Source organism: Chelonia mydas, chromosome 6, assembly GCF_015237465.2.
Source record: "Chelonia mydas isolate rCheMyd1 chromosome 6, rCheMyd1.pri.v2, whole genome shotgun sequence".
NCBI lineage: Eukaryota > Metazoa > Chordata > Testudines > Cheloniidae > Chelonia > Chelonia mydas.
Window position 1 is genome coordinate 13,840,489 of NC_051246.2, and position 19,357 is coordinate 13,859,845.

Sequence of the window (19,357 nt, forward strand, 5' to 3'; positions counted from 1 at the left end):
TTGGAAGTAGGACCCTTTCTGGTTCCGACAACCCCTTTCGAGGGAACCACAGTCACGGTTTTACGTCCACCAGGCAGCAGGCGCTAGGCTCACTACTGCTTCTTGTTTGTTGGGTCCTGCTGTCTGCTTACCCTCTGCTTCTGGCAACCCTTACGAGAGCGCAGATTGTAAGGTATTGCAGGCTGTTCCTCTTTGTCTTCTGGGGTTGGAGCTGGTTCTGCGTGGTCTTGCAGAGGTGCTTGGTCCCCTTGAGGTGGCGCTGGCTTACACTGTGAGGCGTGGATCCATGCAGCGATGCCGGATAATTTCACTGCCGTCTGGGTGGTGAGCAGTACCTGGTATGGACCCTTCCACCGGGGTTCCAGGCATGCTTCCGAAGGTGGTGCCGCAGGTAGACCCAATCACCAGGCTCAAGAGTGTGACAGGCAGCAGAGGTGGGCTCCGTCGGCCAAGCTGCTCGCACCTGCGAATGGAAGGAGCTCACAGCTTGCATTAGCCCTTTGCAGTACTGGAGGAGCGTGCTGTGAGTTAGGTTTAGGTCTGCGGCTGGGGTAATAGTAGCCATTGTTCACATAGGGCGGCCCATGATGATTTCAAATGGACTCAATTTGTGTCTCTGGGATGGGGATGACCGAATTTCCATAAGGGCCAGTGGTAAAGCAGCTGGCCAGTTTAACCCTGTGGAACTACAGATTTTTGCCAGCTTATTTTTAAGCACGCCATTTCGCCTTTCAACTGCCCCTGCACTCTGTGGATGGTAAGGGCAGTGCAACAGGTGGGTGACATGTAATACCTGGTTTAGATGTTGAACAATTTTTCCAGTAAAATGTGTTCCCCGGTCACTAGACAAAGTGGCAGGAATTCCCTTGGTAGGGATAATGTGGTTTAACAGACATTTTGCAACGGACAATGAATCAGCTTTGCGACAGGGAAAGGCTTCAATCCAACCCGAAAACAGACATATTATAACTAAAATGAATTAATATTTCTGACATTTTGGCATTTGTACAAAATCAAGTTGTCAGTGTAGGAAAGGTGCTTGAGGCAAACCCCGGAACCCTTGTGTTACTTTTACAGATTTGCCTACATTGTGGCTTTGACAAGTAACACAAGCGGCACAGTAGCGGGTTGCAAAGGAGCTGAAATGGGGAGCCCACCACCCCACCTTACTCATAGCAGAGACCATCCCCTCCTTGCCGACATGCGAAACACCATGTAGCAGGACGGCTAGAGACGGGTAGAGTGAGAGGGGGGCTACAAAGGTACCGGTGGGCGATCGCCAAAGGGAATCAGAATGCAAAGAGCAACCCAAAGCACTCCAGGAGTCTTTCTCTGTTTCTGGGGCAGAATCCTGGAGCTGAGCGAGATGAGACAGGGATGGTGGCGTTACAGAGACAGAGAGGGGACCAAGAAACGCTTTTGGTGAAGGTTTTATAGTGGTGGCATGTTTTGCAGCAGCATCAGCAAGTGCATTACCTTTTGCCACCTCGGTGTCTGCCGCTGAGTGGCCAGTACACTTAACAATTGCCAAGGCAGACGGTAGTAAAACTGCATACAGGAGGGCGGCAATGTAGGGGCCATTCTTGATAGGGGTACCAGCAGAGGTAAGAAAACCTCGAGCCTGCCAGAGGGTGCCAAAGTCATGCACAACCCCAAAGGCATACCGAGAATCAGTAAAAATAGTGGCAGAGAGCCCCTCGGCTGGAAAGCAGGCACGGGTTAGAGCAATCAGTTCAGCCACCTGGGCAGAGGTCACAGAGGGTAAGGGCGCAGCTTCTGTGGTCTCAGAGAGAGAGACCACAGTGTACCCTGCAAGAAGCAAAAAGAAAAGGAGGACTTGTGGCACCTTAGAGACTAACCAATTTATTTGAGCATGAGCATGAGCTTTCATGAGCTACAGCTCACTTCATCGGATGCAAGAAGGTGGCCTTGGTCATTTCTATAACAGGACCCATCAGTGAATAATACCAGGTCAGAGTTAGGGAGAGGTACATCTGAAAGGTGATAGCGGAGACAGTTGCAAGGCAGTCATGGGGTTCACCATCACTAGGTAAAGGAAGGAGGGTAGCAGGGTTTAACCGGGAGCAGCGCTTAATAGTGATATGTGAGGCTGAAAGCAGCAAAAGTTCATACCTAGTGAGGCGAGCAGAGGAGAGGTGAGCAGTGTTGCGTTGCAGAAGGAGAGTTTCCACAGAATGGGGAACCATGAGAGTGAGAGGAGAGCGGAGGACAAGGAACTCAGACAGCTTGACCAGGCGCGCTGCAGCAGGGGGGGTAAACCCTGGGCTACAGGGTCCAAGGTTGCAGAAAAATAAGCCACCGGGCGATTTCTGTCACCGTGCTCCTGAGTAAGAACCCCGAGGGCACAAGCAGATTGTTCGTGACAGAAAAGGGTCAAAGGCTTGTCATAGTTAGGTAACCCTAAGGCAGGGGCAGAGGCTAAATTCTGGTTAAGGGAGATGAAAGCAGCATTTGCTTCAAGTGGCCATGGCATGGCGTTAGGTACAGAGGATCGAGTGAGTTCTTGGAGTGGTTTAGCCAGAGAAGCGTATTGGGGAATCCATTGCCTACAGAACCCTGTCATGCCTAAGAATTTTCTGACCTGGCGTGGAGAGCAAGGCTGGGGAAAGCTAAGGATGGCTTGTACCCGGGCTGGAGAGAGTGTACGGGAGCCCTGGGAGAGAAGGAAGCCTAGGTATGTGACAGAGGTTTGGCAGAGCTGCAATTTTGTGCGAGAAGCCTTATGACCCTTGTTCACTAAAGCTGTGAGAAGTGTTAGTGAATCAGTTTCTGAGGCAGACAGAGAGGGGGAGCACAGGAGTAAGTCGTCCACATATTGGATCAGTGTGGATCCTGATGGGAAAACCAGATCAGCGAGATCCCTGTCTAGGGCTTGAGAAAAATAGGATGGACTCTCTGTATACCCCTGGGGAAGGGTAGTCCATGTATATTGCTGACCCTTGTAGGAGAAGGCAAAGAGATACTGGGATTCAGAGTGAACTGGGACAGAGAAGAAAGCGGAGCACAAATCTACAACAGTAAAGTGGGTTGCATTTGGAGGAATAGACGCTAGTATTGTAGCAGGGTTAGGAACCACTGGAAAAGAAGGTATGACAATACGGTTAACAGCTGGAAGGTCTTGAACAAATCGCCACGATTTGCCATCAGCCTTTTGAACTGGGAGGATAGGGGTGTTACAGGGGCTGGAACAAGGGACAATAATTCCTTGTTCTTTTAATGCAGATATAACTGGGGCAATCCCAGCCTCTGCCTCAGGATTCAAAGGATACTGAGACAGGCGAGGCAGAGGTTTGGAATTGTCTACAGTAATCCGAACTGGGTCAGTATTTAATCGGCCCACTTCAGATGGGTGAGATGGCCATAGGGAGGAAGGAACCTGAGAGATTAGGTGCTCTAGGGACGGAGTTAAGGGACAGCAAGGGACCGGAGTGGAGAGGGAAGTTTCAGACAGCAGGGAGGCTACAGAATCACATAAGGAAGACTGAGGGATTTGCAGATAGACACCATCTGGGGAGCAGTAAATAGAACAGCCAAGTTTGCATAGCAAGTCCCGTCCCAGAAGGTTTGCAGGGGTGGAATCAGAGAGGAGGAATGCATGCTCCTCAGAGAGGGGACCGACCTGAACAGACAAAGGTTTTGAGAGGGGAAAAGAGGTAGGGATCCCTGTAATGCCAACAGCAGACACAGATTTTCCAGATCGGGGAACCTCAGGCAAGTCAGTGGTGCGGACTGTAGAAAGAGAAGCTCCAGTATCATCAAGGAAAGGGAGAGAGAGATCATTTACAGTCAGGACACATTCTCCAGTAGGGGACAGAGGTAATAAGGGAGCTAAAACTTTGTGGGGTTCCCCAGCATCCCGTCATTGTTGGGGTGAAAAATAGGGTTGGGGATCAGCTGGAGGAACCAGCGGGGGGTTCACTTGATTTCCCATACAATTATTAGGTCATCTTGGACACTCTTTTTTCCAGTGTCCAGGCTGTTTACAGTAGTTACAAACCCCAGTTAATCCAGCCCCCCGCCCCCTTCCGCAACCCCGTCCCTGTCCCCGATGTGGTCTGCTTAGTCCTGAATAATGCTGTATCTGCAGAGCCATTAACTTTTGGGAGGACTGTTCCTCCTTTCCTTTTAAAGTGCGGTGGCAATGCTCTGCTACTGCCAGCAATTTGTCCATGGTTTCAGTCTCCCATCCCACACTTATTTGTTTTAACATGCTGCCTGTGGCAGGGAGAAGACCATCAAAAAATGCATGTGCCAAGGCCCCCTGCCCATTTACATCGGGCTCTTGTATTCCTGAATGTTGTAGGAAAATATCAGTTAGCCGGGACCTATAGTCGCCTGGGCTTTCTCCTTGCCCTTGCTTACAGCAACGTATTGCTGTCCAGTTTGTTTTAGGAGACCACACTTTGGGAATGGCTTGATGCAGGCGCTTCCAAAGAGCCATACACCGGTCTCTGTATGTCCAATCTGGGCCGGTACTTTTTATGGTTGAGTGGCTTGCCTCAGCTGGCCAGTCTGCGGCAGCCAACCATTTTTCATAATTGGCAGGAGCTAACAATTTACACAGTTGGAGGAGATCTGTCTCAGAGGGTTCATAGGTTTCACAGATTAACAGAAACTCCTCAGCAAATTTGACAGCTTTTTCCTGTGGTTTGGGAAAACTTTTAACTATAGATAAAAGTTCCGTACGAGTCCAGGGCTTATAATCCCATATGGACTCACTTTCTCCCATCTTAAGGACTCGTAAGGGTGCCACAACAGTTTGATCAGAGTCTCTCATTAACCTCCCATCAGGTTCTCTTTTCCAAGAAGAGATGTCAAGAGAATCTTTGCAGTCTGCTTTGGATTTCTTCTTCATAATATTTTGCAGAGCTGCGAGGCCAATGAGGGTATCTTCTTCACTTTCATTATCTGTAGTCACTGAAGATTTTTCCTTTTCTGATTTCTTATTTGCGCAGGAGTATGGTGGGGGTCGGGTTTGATCCGGATCATTGCACAGGACTGGGCAAAGGGGAGCGCTCGGACTAGTGGTGGGAGAGACTGCATCCAATTGAACTGTTAGTTTTTTGATAGAATTTTTAAGAGAGGTGAGTTTTGACTCAGTCCATCTACGATTTGCCTCTTCCCACCACTGCATGAAGCAGTCTACTTCTCCTCTCTCCAATTTGGTTTTTGGGAGGACGAGTTTGCTTTTTAAAGCGTCCACTCGATCCTTGTCCCAAGAACCTAACAGTGGCCACTGTAATTTGGGGTTCTCTAGAGCTAATTTGGACCATTTTTCAAGAAACCTACAAGAGTCCGGACCCCTCCTAAAATACATAAAATAAGCTGGAGTTCCCTTAGGGAACTGTTCTACCTTAGACTTCTGATTACCCATCCAGGAGGACTTCACACAGCACTCACACAAGAAGGAAATTCGGGCTCAGCAGAGCGGTACCTGGTGCAACACACAGAAAGGAGCCCACAGGCTACTGCCTCAACTGCCCCTGCTTTCACACCAGGGGTTATACCCAAGGTGTGGTGTGGCTGCAGCTGTGCAGATTCCACTTATTCAGACCGTGGGGATGGGGACCCCTTGTTCAGCCAGTCTCCGGACAGAGATGGCTCCCAGATTCACACACACACCACGGGGAAGACAGATAGACACAAAGAAAAGACAGTCCTCAAACCGGTTAAAGCACAAAAATAATAATTACCTGAGACATCTGATTCCAGAAGCTGGATCCAAAGACCCCTACCCGAACAGAGTGGGAACCAACAAGTTCAATGGCGTAGACTGCGCTGCTGCTGTGTACCTTTCTGTCTTGTGGAGGATCGCTTGGATTAAGCGTCCAGGCGCCGGCTGCCACGATCGTCCTGCAAGGCAGTCAGGGATCACACAGCCTCAGTGAAGCCGCTTGCCATCTCGGTGGGACCTCCAAATTGTCAAAGTTTGACTCAGACTCACAATTTATCAGACCACTCTGTTTTAGTAGCAAAGCTGCTCTGCTAATACATTTAGAAGTGAGCCCCCCGAGTGAGGCTTGTGTCTCTTAATTTATACAGCTTGCTGGAGAACAAGTTACAGAGAAGTTACAGACAAAAGAAGAAAAAGATTTTAGTCACCACCCTTCGAGATCCCTCAGACCAGTCACGTATCTTCAATTACCTGCCACCCTTGACAATCTCCTTTAACAACTTCCAGTTAACTTAACTAATTGTCCTTCACACCTTCCATTCTGATGCCTGCTTCTTAGACGTGCTGGCTCTATCTTAATTGCTTCTCCATTCAAAAGCTAACTGTCCCTACGTGTGCTCCCTCAGATACTTTGTAACATGTTTTGGCATGCCCTCTCATATACAATGTATCCAGCATGTCCCCTTATACAACGTTATACTTATACAATGTTATACTTCCACAATTGATAAACTGAACAGTAACAAGTCACCGGGACCAAATGTCATTCACCCAAGAGTTCTGAAAGGACTCAAATGTGAAATTGGGGAACTATTAACTATGGTTTGTAACCTGTCCTTTAAATGAGATTCTGTACCCAATGACTGGAAGATAGCTAATGTAATACCAATATTTAAAAAGGGCTCTAGAGGTGATTCCGGCAATTACAGACCGGTAAGTCTAACGTCAGTACTGGGCAAATTAGTTGAAACAATAATAAAAAGAAAATTGTCAGACATGTAGAAGAACATAAATTGTTGGGCAAAAGTCAACATGGTTTCTGTAAAGGGAAATCAGGTCTTACTAATCTATTAGAGTTCTTGGAAGGGGTCAACAAACATGTGGACAAGGGCGATCCAGTGGACATAGTGACTTTAGGTTTCCAGAAAGCCTTTGACAAGGTCCCTCACCAAAGGCTCTTGTGTAAATTAAGTTGCCATGGGATAAGAGGGAAGATCCTTTCATGGACTGAGAACTGGTTAAAAGACAGGGAACAAAGGATAGGAATTAAAGGTAAATTTTCAGAATGGAGAGGGGTAACTAGTGGTGTTCCCCAAGGATCAGTCCTAGGACCAATCCTATTCAACTTATTCATAAATGATCTGGAGAAAGGGGTAAACAGTGAGGGGGCAAAGTTTACAGATGATACTAAGCCGCTCAAGACAGTTAAGACTAAAGCAGACTGTGAAGAACTTCAAAAAGATCTCACAAAACTAAGTGATTGGGCAACAAAATGGCAAATGGAATTTCATGTGGATAAATGTAAAGTAATGCACACTGGAATAAATAACCCCAACTATACATATGATACGATGGGGGCTAATTTCTTTACAACTAAGCAGGAAAAAGATCTTGGAGTCATCGTGGATAGTTCTCTGAAGACGTCCACGTAGTGTGTAGCGACAGTCAAAAAAGCACACAGGATGTTAGGAATCATTACAAAAGGGACAGAGAATAAGACGGAGAATATCTTATTGCCCTTATATAAATCCATGGTACGCCCACATCTTCAATACTGCGTACAGATGTGGTCTCCTCATCTCAAAAAAGATATACTGGCATTAGAAAAGTTCAGAGAAGGTCAACTAAGACGGAGACTAAGGGGGTATATGCTTGAGGTATATAAAATTATGAATGGTGTAGAGAAAGTGAATAAGAAAAAGTTATTCACTTCTTCCCATAATATAAAAACTAGGGGCAACCAAGTGAAATTAATGGGCAGCAAGTTTAAAACAAAGAAAAGTAAGTTTTTCACACAGCGCGCAGTCAACCTGTGGAACTCCTTGCCCGAGGAGATTATGAAGGCTAGGACTATAACAGGATTTAAAAGAGAACTGGATACATTCATGGAAATTAAGTCCATTAATGGCTATTAGCCAGGATGGATAAGGAATGGTCTCCCTAGCCTCTGTTTGTCAGAGGGTGGAGATGGATGGCCAGAGAGAGATCACTTGATCACCTGTTAGGTTCACTCCCTCTGGGGCACCTGGCATTGGCCACTGTCGGTAGACGGGATACTGGGCTGGATGGACCTTTGGTCTGACCCAGTATGGCCATACTTATGTTAACAAAAGGTAAGTATATGAAGGTTGGTTTACAATAACTGGGGAAAAGGGGAAAAGGAAACACAACTGTCATAAAACCTAAGCAAACTGGGATCACAATACAAGGAGCTTGAAGCAAACGAAAATGATAAAATCCCCTAAAGTCCTGCTGCTGTCAGATGCTTTCTCTGGACAGGCTGGGTGTTGGAGTGCGTCGGACCCAGGACCTACTGCCCCCAGACCTGGTGATGGCCCGAAGGGAGGAACGCTGGATCGTGCTGTAGCTGGACTTGGAGCCAACGGCAGGGGTCCGGCAGGAACCCTGGATGCAGCAGGTACGTGGATGGGATGGATGAGGATGAGTTGTCTCTCAGGATTCGCTGATCCGTGATCTGAGGACCGTGCGAACGCCACTGCGCTTGGCTGCCTCTGTGACAGAGAGCATTGTGGTGATGTCACACAGTTCCTTTTAACGGTTCTGTGACAGGAAAACCTGAGGTAGACTGTCAGTTACAGAACCAATTCATTGTGGCCTGTTAGCTGCCCTTTCCCACCAAAGTTCAAAAAGGTGCAAAACCACCACCACCCAGCTGAAACAAGATGGAGTCGTTTGTGGCAAAGAGACACCATATTAAGTGTCCGACTTCATATTGGATAATCACCATTTTAGTGATTATGAGGGTATAACATCATAAAACCTCATTAAAAACGCTATAAAATCACAAGATACAAATATATTAAAACGGGGCGTTCGCAGCCTTGAATGAGGGAGCGAGGCTGGGCTTGTAATTATGGTGCTGGCCTGGACTACAGGACTCATGGTTTCTATTCCTAGTTCTGCCACTTGGTCCCTCTCTGACCTTGGGCATATCACTCAGTCAGTGGTTCTCAACCAGGGGTACAGATACCCCTGGGGGTATGCTGAGGGGGTACAACAGGGGGTACACCATCTCATCTAGAGAGTGGCCTAGTTTTACAACAGCTAACAAAAAACACTCGCAAAGTCAGTACAAAGTAAACTTTCATACTGACAATGACTTGTTTATACCACTCTATATACTATACACTGAAATACAAGTACAATATTTATATTGCAATTGATTTATTTTATAATTATATGGAAAAAAGGAGGAAGTCAGCATTTTGTCCGTACTAGTGTGCTGGGAGACTTTGGTATTTTTATGTCTGATTTTGTAAGCAAGTGGTTTTTAAGTAGGGAGAAACTTTGGCATACGCAAAAGAAATCAGAGTGCTGAAAGGGGTACAGTATTCCGGAAAGGTGGAGAGCTACTGATTTACGTCATAGGGAATAGCCAGACTGGATCAGAGCGGAGGCCTAATTTGTTTGGTCAGTAATCTAATCTAAGAGTACTTGTGGCACCTTAGAGACTAACAAATTTGTTAGAGCATAAGTTTTCTTGAGCTACAGCTCACTTCATCGGCTGCATCCGATGAAGTGAGCTGTAGCTCACGAAAGCTTATGCTCTAATAAATTTGTTAGTCTCTAAGGTGCCACAAGTCCTCCTTTTCTTTTTGCGACTATTCAACTTTGTAACGTTAATAGCACAAGTGGGTCAGTTGTGAAGCTTTGATCCAAATTCAAACTCCTAATCTTCAGATCCAAACTCAAGTCACTTCACAAGAGTGTTGGGATTTGAGTTCTGAAATGAGCCATCATAAAAAGAAACCTGAGCTGTGAAGTTGAAATCTGCACCTAGATCTGATTTTCCTCATGTTTCTGAGCGGTCTGGATTCTGTGTCCTAGTTTGGGGTCTATCTCTAGTTAAAAGTGAACTGTAAAGAGAAAATGGAATTGAAGGCAAGCTCAGATAGGTGACTGGAACGTCCCTGCACACTGGACTGGGCACAGGAGATTGAGCACAGAAATCTGTTTTAATTAACGTTCCAAAAATTCTTTCAAACCCTTCTCCTCCTAGCACGATACCTCTTTTTCCAGCTTTGCTACTGACGCCCCACGTTCAGCATTCTGTGATACTATAGATACCAGGAGAGAGACGTCATAGTCCCCAGAAGGGTTAGCATGAGATTTCTGATACTTGTGATGCCCAGGAGAGCCAAGCTTTCCTTGTAAATACAGCAGAGAGAGCGGATTCAAATGCAGAGGGGAAATAATTGTATATGGTTAAATTAGAACTGATTCCTGACATAATTATTGGGTGCTGATATTATCACAAGAGCCCCAAAAGATCATATCAAAAGTTCAGTTTGCAAATATCTCTGTTCTTCAAATTGATACAGTACATTAGTGCAACCCAGAGCTGCTTCATGTGTGCTATGGCATAGTTTCGTAAAACATGACTGTGACACTGCGCTCCGTATTCTTCATAGCATAACTGAGATGTATTTTATGCAAGATGGGTTATGTGAGGTCTCACTGGAAAGGTTATGATTACTGGATGTGATTATCCTATTTGTAACCATGTTTCATTTTGGTATCTGTAGTTAGGAGTATTGATTATGAATCAATTACAAGTGGGTTTTCACCGGGGAACGCCCACCAGACAATGCAATCAGTCTGGATGGGCTACGAGGAAAAACAATACGTCTTTTAAGATTCCAATATCCCACCTTCCGGGAAAGCCTTCCAGTGGACCCAGCAAACAGACTTTGAGTTGTGGCTGCAGGGTCATATGATCACGTCGCCAGATACTGAACTCCATGATAAAATTAATACTTTTCCACTGACTGGGGATAGAATCACCCTGGAAAACAAGGGATTCTGGCCATATGTGAAACCTATTTAAGGCAGGGGAGCGACATAATCAGTGTTTGGTTTTCAGTGAATCCCTGCCCAAGATGCTGTGAGAAATTGATGCTGATAACTGGTTTCTTTAGCGTATTGAGTTTATCTTGCATGTTTGTTTTAGTTGATCGGTAATCTGTTTTGATCTCTTTGCTCTCTCTTATAGTCACTAACATCGATCTTTTGTAGTTAATAAACTTGGGTTCGTTTTCGCTAAAACCACACTTCTTCCTCCACGCTGAGGAAGGGGACGAATTTCATGAGCTTATGCCGTAGAGTTCTCTATGCAGTGCACGACGATGTAAGTTTGGGTTTACACTCCAGAGGGGTTGTGCACTTGAGTGCTGAGCAATTCCTTAGTTGAAGCCTTCCCCTCCAGTGCTGATTTCAGTGTCGGTGTCTCTCTGCAGCTGGGTGCGGCCCTACCTGTGTGCGTGCTGAAAGAGGCTGGAGGGCCTGGCTCAGCAGGACAGGGTAAGGGAGCCCAGGCTGGTGGAGCAGGCAGGCTCAGTGGTACCCAAAGTGTATCAGGTGGCATCCTGAAGGGTGGGGGCGGCAACCCGACCCAATGACATCAAAAGTAGGTCTAGAAATGAAAACTCCTTTGTCGCTTGAGTACCTGCCCTGAACCTGCAGCACACCACCAGAGCCTTTATATTGTCCTCCCCGCACTGCCAGCCGTTACCAGTCACCTCTGCACATCAGACATTTTAGGCGCCCAGAGGGTGTTAACTCAGATATGAAGCAGTTCACTTAACACAACCACGCTGTCAATTCATTAACCAGTGTGTAAATATGGTTCATTAACCAATATACAGCAAAATGACTTTTTTTTTTTTTTTTTCTACATATCCATTGGAGCTGGCATGGAGGTGACTTCTCTAGCTCAGCTTCACCGTTGCAGTGGCTGGTTCTAGAGACGGAGAGGGAGTTCATTCCGGCGATTCACTCAATGTGCTGTGCCAGCCAGACGCCTGTTCTCTGGGTGGATTTCTCAGCGGTTGCCCAAGATCAGACTTTACAGGAGGGAGTTAGTAGGGTGCTTGTCAGCAACCAGAATAAAATTGTTACCCAGCAGGCGGTGTCCTCTATGGCCAGGCGATGCTGGTCCCACTCACGTCTCCTTCGTACAGACATTTTGACTTGAGGAAGCGACGTGCTGAACAACATGGGACACTTTATACCATTTCTGTTGGATGGTGCAGCCTGGTCACGCTGCTGGGCAAAGCTGGCCTGGGCCAATCAGGAAATGACCCATACTCATGGCAGAATCCTGGAACATCCAACCAGGATATGAGCTGTGTCCATTCTCACTGTCCAATGAGACAATCACAATCCAGGGTGTAATCCAAACTAGTAAGGAGAGGTGGGGGGGCATGTCACCGCCTGCCCGGTAACCTGGGGTGCCCAGTAATGATGTGCTGCTGTAGCTCCCAATGAGAGCCCTCGGCATCCCGGATCCGGAGTTCTGCCTCCCCTAGCTCGATCCAGTGGATTAAGTCCGGTTTGGAACCTGAAGAGCCTGTTTGGGGGGAAAGCTTTATTACTAAAGTTTTGGGCGCAGGGACTCATTAATGTGTTGGCACAGCATCTGGAATGACAGGACACCAATCTGTCCAATCTGAAACTGTTACGAATTACACCTGATAGGACACGCACACATGTGCTACGAATTACACCTGGTAGGACACGCACACAAGTGCTACGAATTACACCTGGTAGGACACGCACACAAGTGCTACGAATTACACCTGATAGGACACGCACACATGTGCTACGAATTACACCTGGTAGGACACGCACACAAGTGCTACGAATTACACCTGATAGGACACGCACACATGTGCTACGAATTACACCTGATAGGACACGCACACGTGCTACGAATTACACCTGGTAGGACACGCACAGTTCGAATCTAGGCTGAGGCACAGAAATAAAGTCCACAACTGCAGAGTTCCCAAAAGACACTAAGTTTATTACGCTCGAGCGTGGTGCCCCCCTGCTAGCCAGGAGGGGACCCTGAATACAGATTATACAAAGGTTATATACTTTTTAGCAAAGCATGTTGCCCTCGTGCATCGGAAACCTTAGCCAATAAACAAACCCTTGTCTTATCTACCACCTATCCCTGCTTGGTGCATTCCTCGTGCTATACCAGTATGTTAATTACACAGCATGGTCCTAAAGCCATGCATCAGTAACTTTTATTATCAGGATGGGAGGCCTCACATCAAGGCCAAGAGACAGGGAGTTAGAGACTGACAAAAACCAGATACTGCAAATCAAGGCAGGCTGGAGACAAGGAGGAGGATTTTCACACGGATTCGGTATCTAAGGATTACTCCTCCTGGTGTATGATGTGCTGGCATTTAGACAATGGTGGGCCCCAAACCAAAATGGAGTCACATGTGCTAACTTTTCCTTAACAGTCCTCCCTTTCTTTTTGTACGTCAGTAAGCTATATCGGGGCTGAGTAACCGCGCTGCAGGGTTAGCAACTGCCGACAGCACATATTGCAGGCATACAAAAAATAACACAAAAACAATAACAGTCAAAAAAAAGTAAATACAAAATACGCCGTCCCCAAGTCCCCACATCCGGGAGCCATGCGGTGAGCCAGTCCCAGACCTCCTGGAATCCGGCGCTCGTAGTGTCGAGGTTGATGCGGTGGAATAGGGCTGCCTGTTGCTTGAGGATGTGGATGTCAGTTTCCACCCTATGGTGCTGATTTACAAATACACAACAGCTTGAGTTGACCAGAGCACAAACCCCACCCTGATTTGCAAGGAGATAATCCAGGGCTAGGCGGTTTTGCAATGTAGTTTGGGATAGCTGGGTGACTTCAATTTGAAGGGCAGATAGAGCATCTGCAGTAGCATTTGCCATTAGTTCCAAAGCAGCTGAAATATTAACTATAGCTTTTTCCAGCTCGCTTACTTTCAACCATGGCAGAAACCAACGCACAAAGGAGTGAAAGCCTTTGGACTGTTGAGGAAGGGGGTTTAAAGGAATACTTCGTCGGTCCCTCCATACTAGATTGCGGATCTCTCCCCGGGTCAGGTTCTGGTGTACTGTCACGGTGGGTACTATAGCCCCTAAGGTACATGTACCACACCATCCTGCTGGGAGAACCTTATAGGCTGTGTGATTGCATAACCAATACCAGCCAGACCCCTCGGGGACTGGCCACGGGGCTCTGGAGTAGGTAGAGGGGCCTCCTGCACCAGAGCTGATTTGGGTGGTGTCCTTGCACCCCACAAAATTCCCTACAAAAACTGTATTTTCTATGCCCTTACGTCGTGACACACATAAAGCATAATTACCCTGAGCCACCATATTAATAGACCATATTTGGATTGTAACATTCCAGTTAAATGTAGTGTTTGCCCATAGCTTAGCTTGGAGTGTTCGATTAAGGGGGATAGGTACCCCTACCAACAGGACCCCCTGACCTAAATATGTGGGGGTATGAATACCAATCCAACACTGCATTTGATTTACACCCTGTTTGATAGCACGGGTTAAATTCAAGAAGCTATTGCCCTCCCATCCTTGTACTGGACTTGGGAATAGGGAGAGGACCCCCAGGCAAACCATACCAATGTCGACATCCTCCCCTGTACCATACAAAAAACACTACCCCCAATGTAAGTCCAATAAACAGGAACACAAAAAGTCCTGGTGGGCTGTGAAGGTCCCAGTAGCTGGAAAGCTCAGTCCATGGGTTGGTTGTAGTGTTCATTTGTGAAGTGGCTCGTCCAATGGCTTGTCAGGGTCAGGTGGGGGTCCCAGTGCCAACTTAACGTAGCTATGATGGATTCAGGAACCTTTACCTGCAAAGGAGTGGTGGCAGATGGTGGGAGTAATGTTTGTGGCTGTAAGGCTTTTTTGGTATTTATACTTGCCTACAAGCACAGGTTCCAGCCTCTGGAATAAACCCACCCCCCCACTTCACTTCACATTCCCAAAAATACATTCCACAACTTCCTCCCTGCCAATGTACAATGCTCCGTTTTTGCCATTAAGGCCAATTTTCAGTGTCTCTTGCAGTCAGGAATCCTTGGATTTTGGTGGTTTTAGCAGAGCAGGTGTTTTTTCTTTTTTCTTGGAACAGTCATGGTTTTGCATTATACAGGGGAGAGGTTACTAGCACGTCACCCTGTAGTGCTTTGGTTTCTTTAGCAAATACTGAATGCAGGTTAGCTTTGTCAGTGGACAAGGGAGAGGTTACTAGCACTTCACCTTGTGTTTTTTTTTTTTTTTTTTTTGCTGTTTAAAAGGAGGAAAGAAAAAAAAACCCAGAAGGAGGGACAGGCTGATCAGTAGTCGAAGTGAAGTCATCTCGAGATGGAGGGGTCTTTTTGCAGTAAGAAGCATGGGTCCAGGAAGTCAGTCTTTGGCACTTCACAGCGGTGTTGTTAGTTAGCAGGACTTAATAAGGGCCTTTCCAGCATGGGGCCAGAGTAGTCTTTTGTTGATGGACCTTTATTTAGACCCAGTCACCTGGTTTTAACAAATGGCAGGTTTGCTCAGGATTCTTGAAGCAGGACTTCTTTTACCTGTAAATACAGAGACCTAACACATTTCATTAATGTCTGGCAGTGTGTTGCAGATCTCACAGCTGCTTGGGCACATTCAAGCCCCCCTCTTTCTTGGCTATTAGCCAAATCCTAGCTGTGAGTAGTGTCCTTGGGCAGGCTAGTGTCTTATCTTTGTACCGAGCCTGCCAGCTGCAGCGTTGAATTAGCTCGTCCTCCGTTTTATTTCTTTTCCCCTTCTTGGCTTTTATTAACCTGCAAAGGAAACTTTCACTTTTTACTTATACACCTTTGTTTAAAAAGGAACACATGTACATTGCCCATTATACAGCACTTTAGTTCTTATTGTTTAATGTATGCCACATACACCCTTCTAGGAAAATGACTTTTTTACAGAGCTTTGGAGCAACAAGCCAGGACAAGCACACCCACTTTTGAGGAGTCCACTTGGTACAACCTCTGGTGTCCAATAGCTTTTCTCCCTCTCCAGCCCTCTGGCTAGAAATGTGAGGTAGCCAGAAGGATCTCATGTATAATATGGGGAGTGGGTTAACCTTTCATGTCCTTGCTTCCAAAGACTGTTGGTGTGCAAATTTTAACAACAATTTTTTTTAATTAAAAGATCTGGCCAATGAATTTTTTTTTTTTTTTTTTTAACTTAAGCAAATGTATTAAACTTTAGTATATCACATTTTTTTGATATTATCCAAACACTTTGTATTCCAAGTTGAATAAAACAAGTATCTGCATTTTGATTTAACCCTTTTATTTAGTTTTAAACTAAACTGTCCTATGAAAAATTAAACACAGCAATTCTGGCCACAAGACAAACACCACAAGACAGGACATAGAACACAGAACAGAATTCCTATTGTGCCAGTAAATTCATGAGATGTTGAATTGCTTTTCAGCTGGCATTAGTTTTTTTCTGATTTTCTGAAAGACAAAAATAAAACACAGATCTACCCCTTTTGGGCAGTCAGTCATTGCTTAAAATATTTTCTTTTTATACAAATACCCTTGTTAATTGCAGGCAAAACAGAGGAATTACCCATATTTTCTTGTATTTGTTTTATAGGCAGCCCAGGTTTCAGTGGCCTCTACCTTATTAGTTAGGTAATTTACATTAAAACAAATGCTTTCCGGCTTGCTTTTGGATCCACAGGTTAAAGATTCTTACTTTAAAAAGGGCACAATAAACTTTACCAGACTTTTGATTGCCTTTTACTTTTAACTCCTGCTGTCAAACACACAGAGACCTGAAAAGGAAGACATCGCCTATTGTAGCCCCTTGGAGCCTAATAAGATATTAATTAAGTAGCACTGTATAATTGCATTTCTTTGGAAAAGGGCCCATTTTTTTTCAAAATGGCTGCAAAGAAACCAAGAATTTTGTTCTTTCCAGTATTTCACAAAGTTCAACTGCTTAATTCTTTCCAGCAACTAAAGAGTTAACTTTTTTACTTTCCTTTCTTAAATCACTTGCTTATTTCCCAAAACGACACCTAATTAACTTAGATTTTACCATTTCAAGTATTATTCCGGGATTTACGTTTTCCATTCCTGTAATTCTTTACTCCTCTTTTTTCACTATGACCTTCAAGTTTTCAACCTGTTTTCCAATCTCTCTATCTGTTGCCTGCCCGCTTGGGCCCGATCCTGTTTTGTTTTTTTTTTTTCCTCTGAACTGTTTTTTCCGTGAGCAGCAGCTTTGTTTCACTACCAAATTAACAAGGAGGGTGGGCTTCTTAACCAGCCCCCAGCCCTCCTGGTCTCTTTTCTTAAATATTTTTACTTACAAGGGCTACCCGAGTCCTCCCCCCATGAGGCTTGTCACCTGGACAGAAAGCACGGCTAATTGGCAAGCAAGGAGGTGACGGGCATAAGTCAGAAAGCCGAGGGTAAGCCGGAGGAGGGGCAGAAGCAGGCACAGCACAGAGCGGGTCTGAAGACCCCTGAGATGAATAAGAAAAGGAGGAGGAAAGAGGACGTCCTTTCGGATGCGCATAAGCCCAGTTGTTCCATACACACCAATAATCCATCTGGGCTGGAGCTTTGTTTTCCAGCCTCTTCCTAAGCGCTGTTAATTTTCCCCAGCAAAGGAACCATCCGGTGGCCAGTCAAAAGGTGTTTGAGTTGTTAGTGCTGGCCACTCAACCTTACATAAAATAACAGCTTTTTTCCTACCTAACCCATGGGTGCCAGAAATATTTCCCCAATTCTCGAGAATTTTAGCCAAAGGGGTCCCCTTACTTACACTCTGCCCAGAACCCATAATGGGCTACCAAAAGAACACAAAATGTGCCACCTTATCGCCTAAGCGACGGCTCGCACCCCCCCTCCTCGGAGTTCTCAAAGGTGAACTCACCCTGTGCCGGCTGGAGCTGTCCGAGAGGAGGAGTGTAGTCTCGCTTGTTGGGGCGAGCCTAGAGTCCCTTCGTGGTCGCCAAAACTGTTACGAATTACACCTGATAGGACACGCACACATGTGCTACGAATTACACCTGGTAGGACACGCACACAAGTGCTACGAATTACACCTGATAGGACACGCACACATGTGCAACGAATTACACCTGATAGGACACGCACACATGTGCTACGAATTACACCTGGTAGGACACGCACACAAGTGCTACGAATTACACCTGATAGGACACGCACACATGTGCTACGAATTACACCTGATAGGACACGCACACGTGCTACGAATTACACCTGGTAGGACACGCACAGTTCGAATCTAGGCTGAGGCACAGAAATAAAGTCCACAACTGCAGAGTTCCCAAAAGACACTAAGTTTATTACGCTCGAGCGTGGTGCCCCCCTGCTAGCCAGGAGGGGACCCTGAATACAGATTATACAAAGGTTATATACTTTTTAGCAAAGCATGTTGCCCTCGTGCATCGGAAACCTTAGCCAATAAACAAACCCTTGTCTTATCTACCACCTATCCCTGCTTGGTGCATTCCTCGTGCTATACCAGTATGTTAATTACACAGCATGGTCCTAAAGCCATGCATCAGTAACTTTTATTATCAGGATGGGAGGCCTCACATCAAGGCCAAGAGACAGGGAGTTAGAGACTGACAAAAACCAGATACTGCAAATCAAGGCAGGCTGGAGACAAGGAGGAGGATTTTCACACGGATTCGGTATCTAAGGATTACTCCTCCTGGTGTATGATGTGCTGGCATTTAGACAATGGTGGGCCCCAAACCAAAATGGAGTCACATGTGCTAACTTTTCCTTAACAAAACAGAGGAAAGTACAAGCGATCCCAAGAAGGAGAGTAATGAAATTAATTTTCCTTATTGGAGATTTCTTCCTGTCTCTCACTTGTACTCTGAATCGGCAGCTTTTACAACCCTTCTCACTTTGCAGTGGGGGCCGAGTTTAAAGCCTTGCTGAGGTTAACTCTAGATGTTCCATAAAAATATCCCATTCTGCTGACACAGGGCTGGGCAAACTTTTTGGCCAGAGGGCCACATTGGGGTTGCAAAATTGTATGGAGAATCATGGGGAAGACTTTGGAAGAAGGGAACTTTGCTCCTTTGCCATCTTACAATGGTTGAAATGTTTCAGGTATGTCATTAAGGCAAATCAGCCACAACGTATCATGGCAGGTGTCACCGTGACACAGACATTCCAGTTCTTTTGCATTGTTCAGTTGTACAGTTGTTAAATTTACGATGTTCATTCTTTTGGGGGAGCTGTTGCAGCAGCAGTGTTTTCCCCCTGCCTTATTTGTCTGACTAGAGTCAGTTTTTGGGGCAGAGTTGCCTCAAGAACTGACTCTAGTCAGACAAATAAGGCAGGGGGAAAACAAATAAATGGGAAACTCTCTCTGTGCACCTGCCAGTCACACAGTTCATCAGGCCTCATGGGCAGTTGGGCCCGAGAACATTTTGATTGGTTACACTGTTTACATTGACTTCTCCACATGCTGTGTGAATGCATCAGCTTCTTTAATAGGAAAGAAACACTGGGTTAGACAGACCTCTGTTACAGATTAGGTACATAATTCTTCTTTGTTTCTTTCTATTTAGAATAG

General features: G+C 45.8%; 2 protein-coding genes across 3 annotated transcripts in view; both read right to left on the reverse strand.

The window, feature by feature from the left end:
• Positions 1–19,357, reverse strand: part of LOC114018214 — a 43,863-nt gene that overhangs the window by 13,648 nt on the left and 10,858 nt on the right. Inside the window, 2 exon segments of the mRNA XM_043548414.1 lie at positions 336–463; positions 1,665–1,809. Coding sequence (XP_043404349.1) covers positions 336–463; positions 1,665–1,809 — 273 coding nt within the window.
• LOC122466319 (syncytin-2-like) lies at positions 13,236–17,761 on the reverse strand. Of its 2 annotated transcripts, none has more exons than XM_043549452.1 (2): positions 17,335–17,761; positions 13,236–15,324 (listed from the first exon to the last, which is right to left on the reverse strand). In XM_043549452.1, the coding sequence occupies exon 2, from the start codon at positions 14,360–14,362 to the stop codon at positions 13,256–13,258; it is 1,107 nt and encodes a 368-aa protein (XP_043405387.1). In that variant the 5' UTR covers positions 14,363–15,324; positions 17,335–17,761; the 3' UTR covers positions 13,236–13,255. The 2 variants fall into 2 exon arrangements, 1 of the variants encoding a protein (XP_043405387.1); XR_006291734.1 differs by having other exon boundaries at positions 15,305–15,558.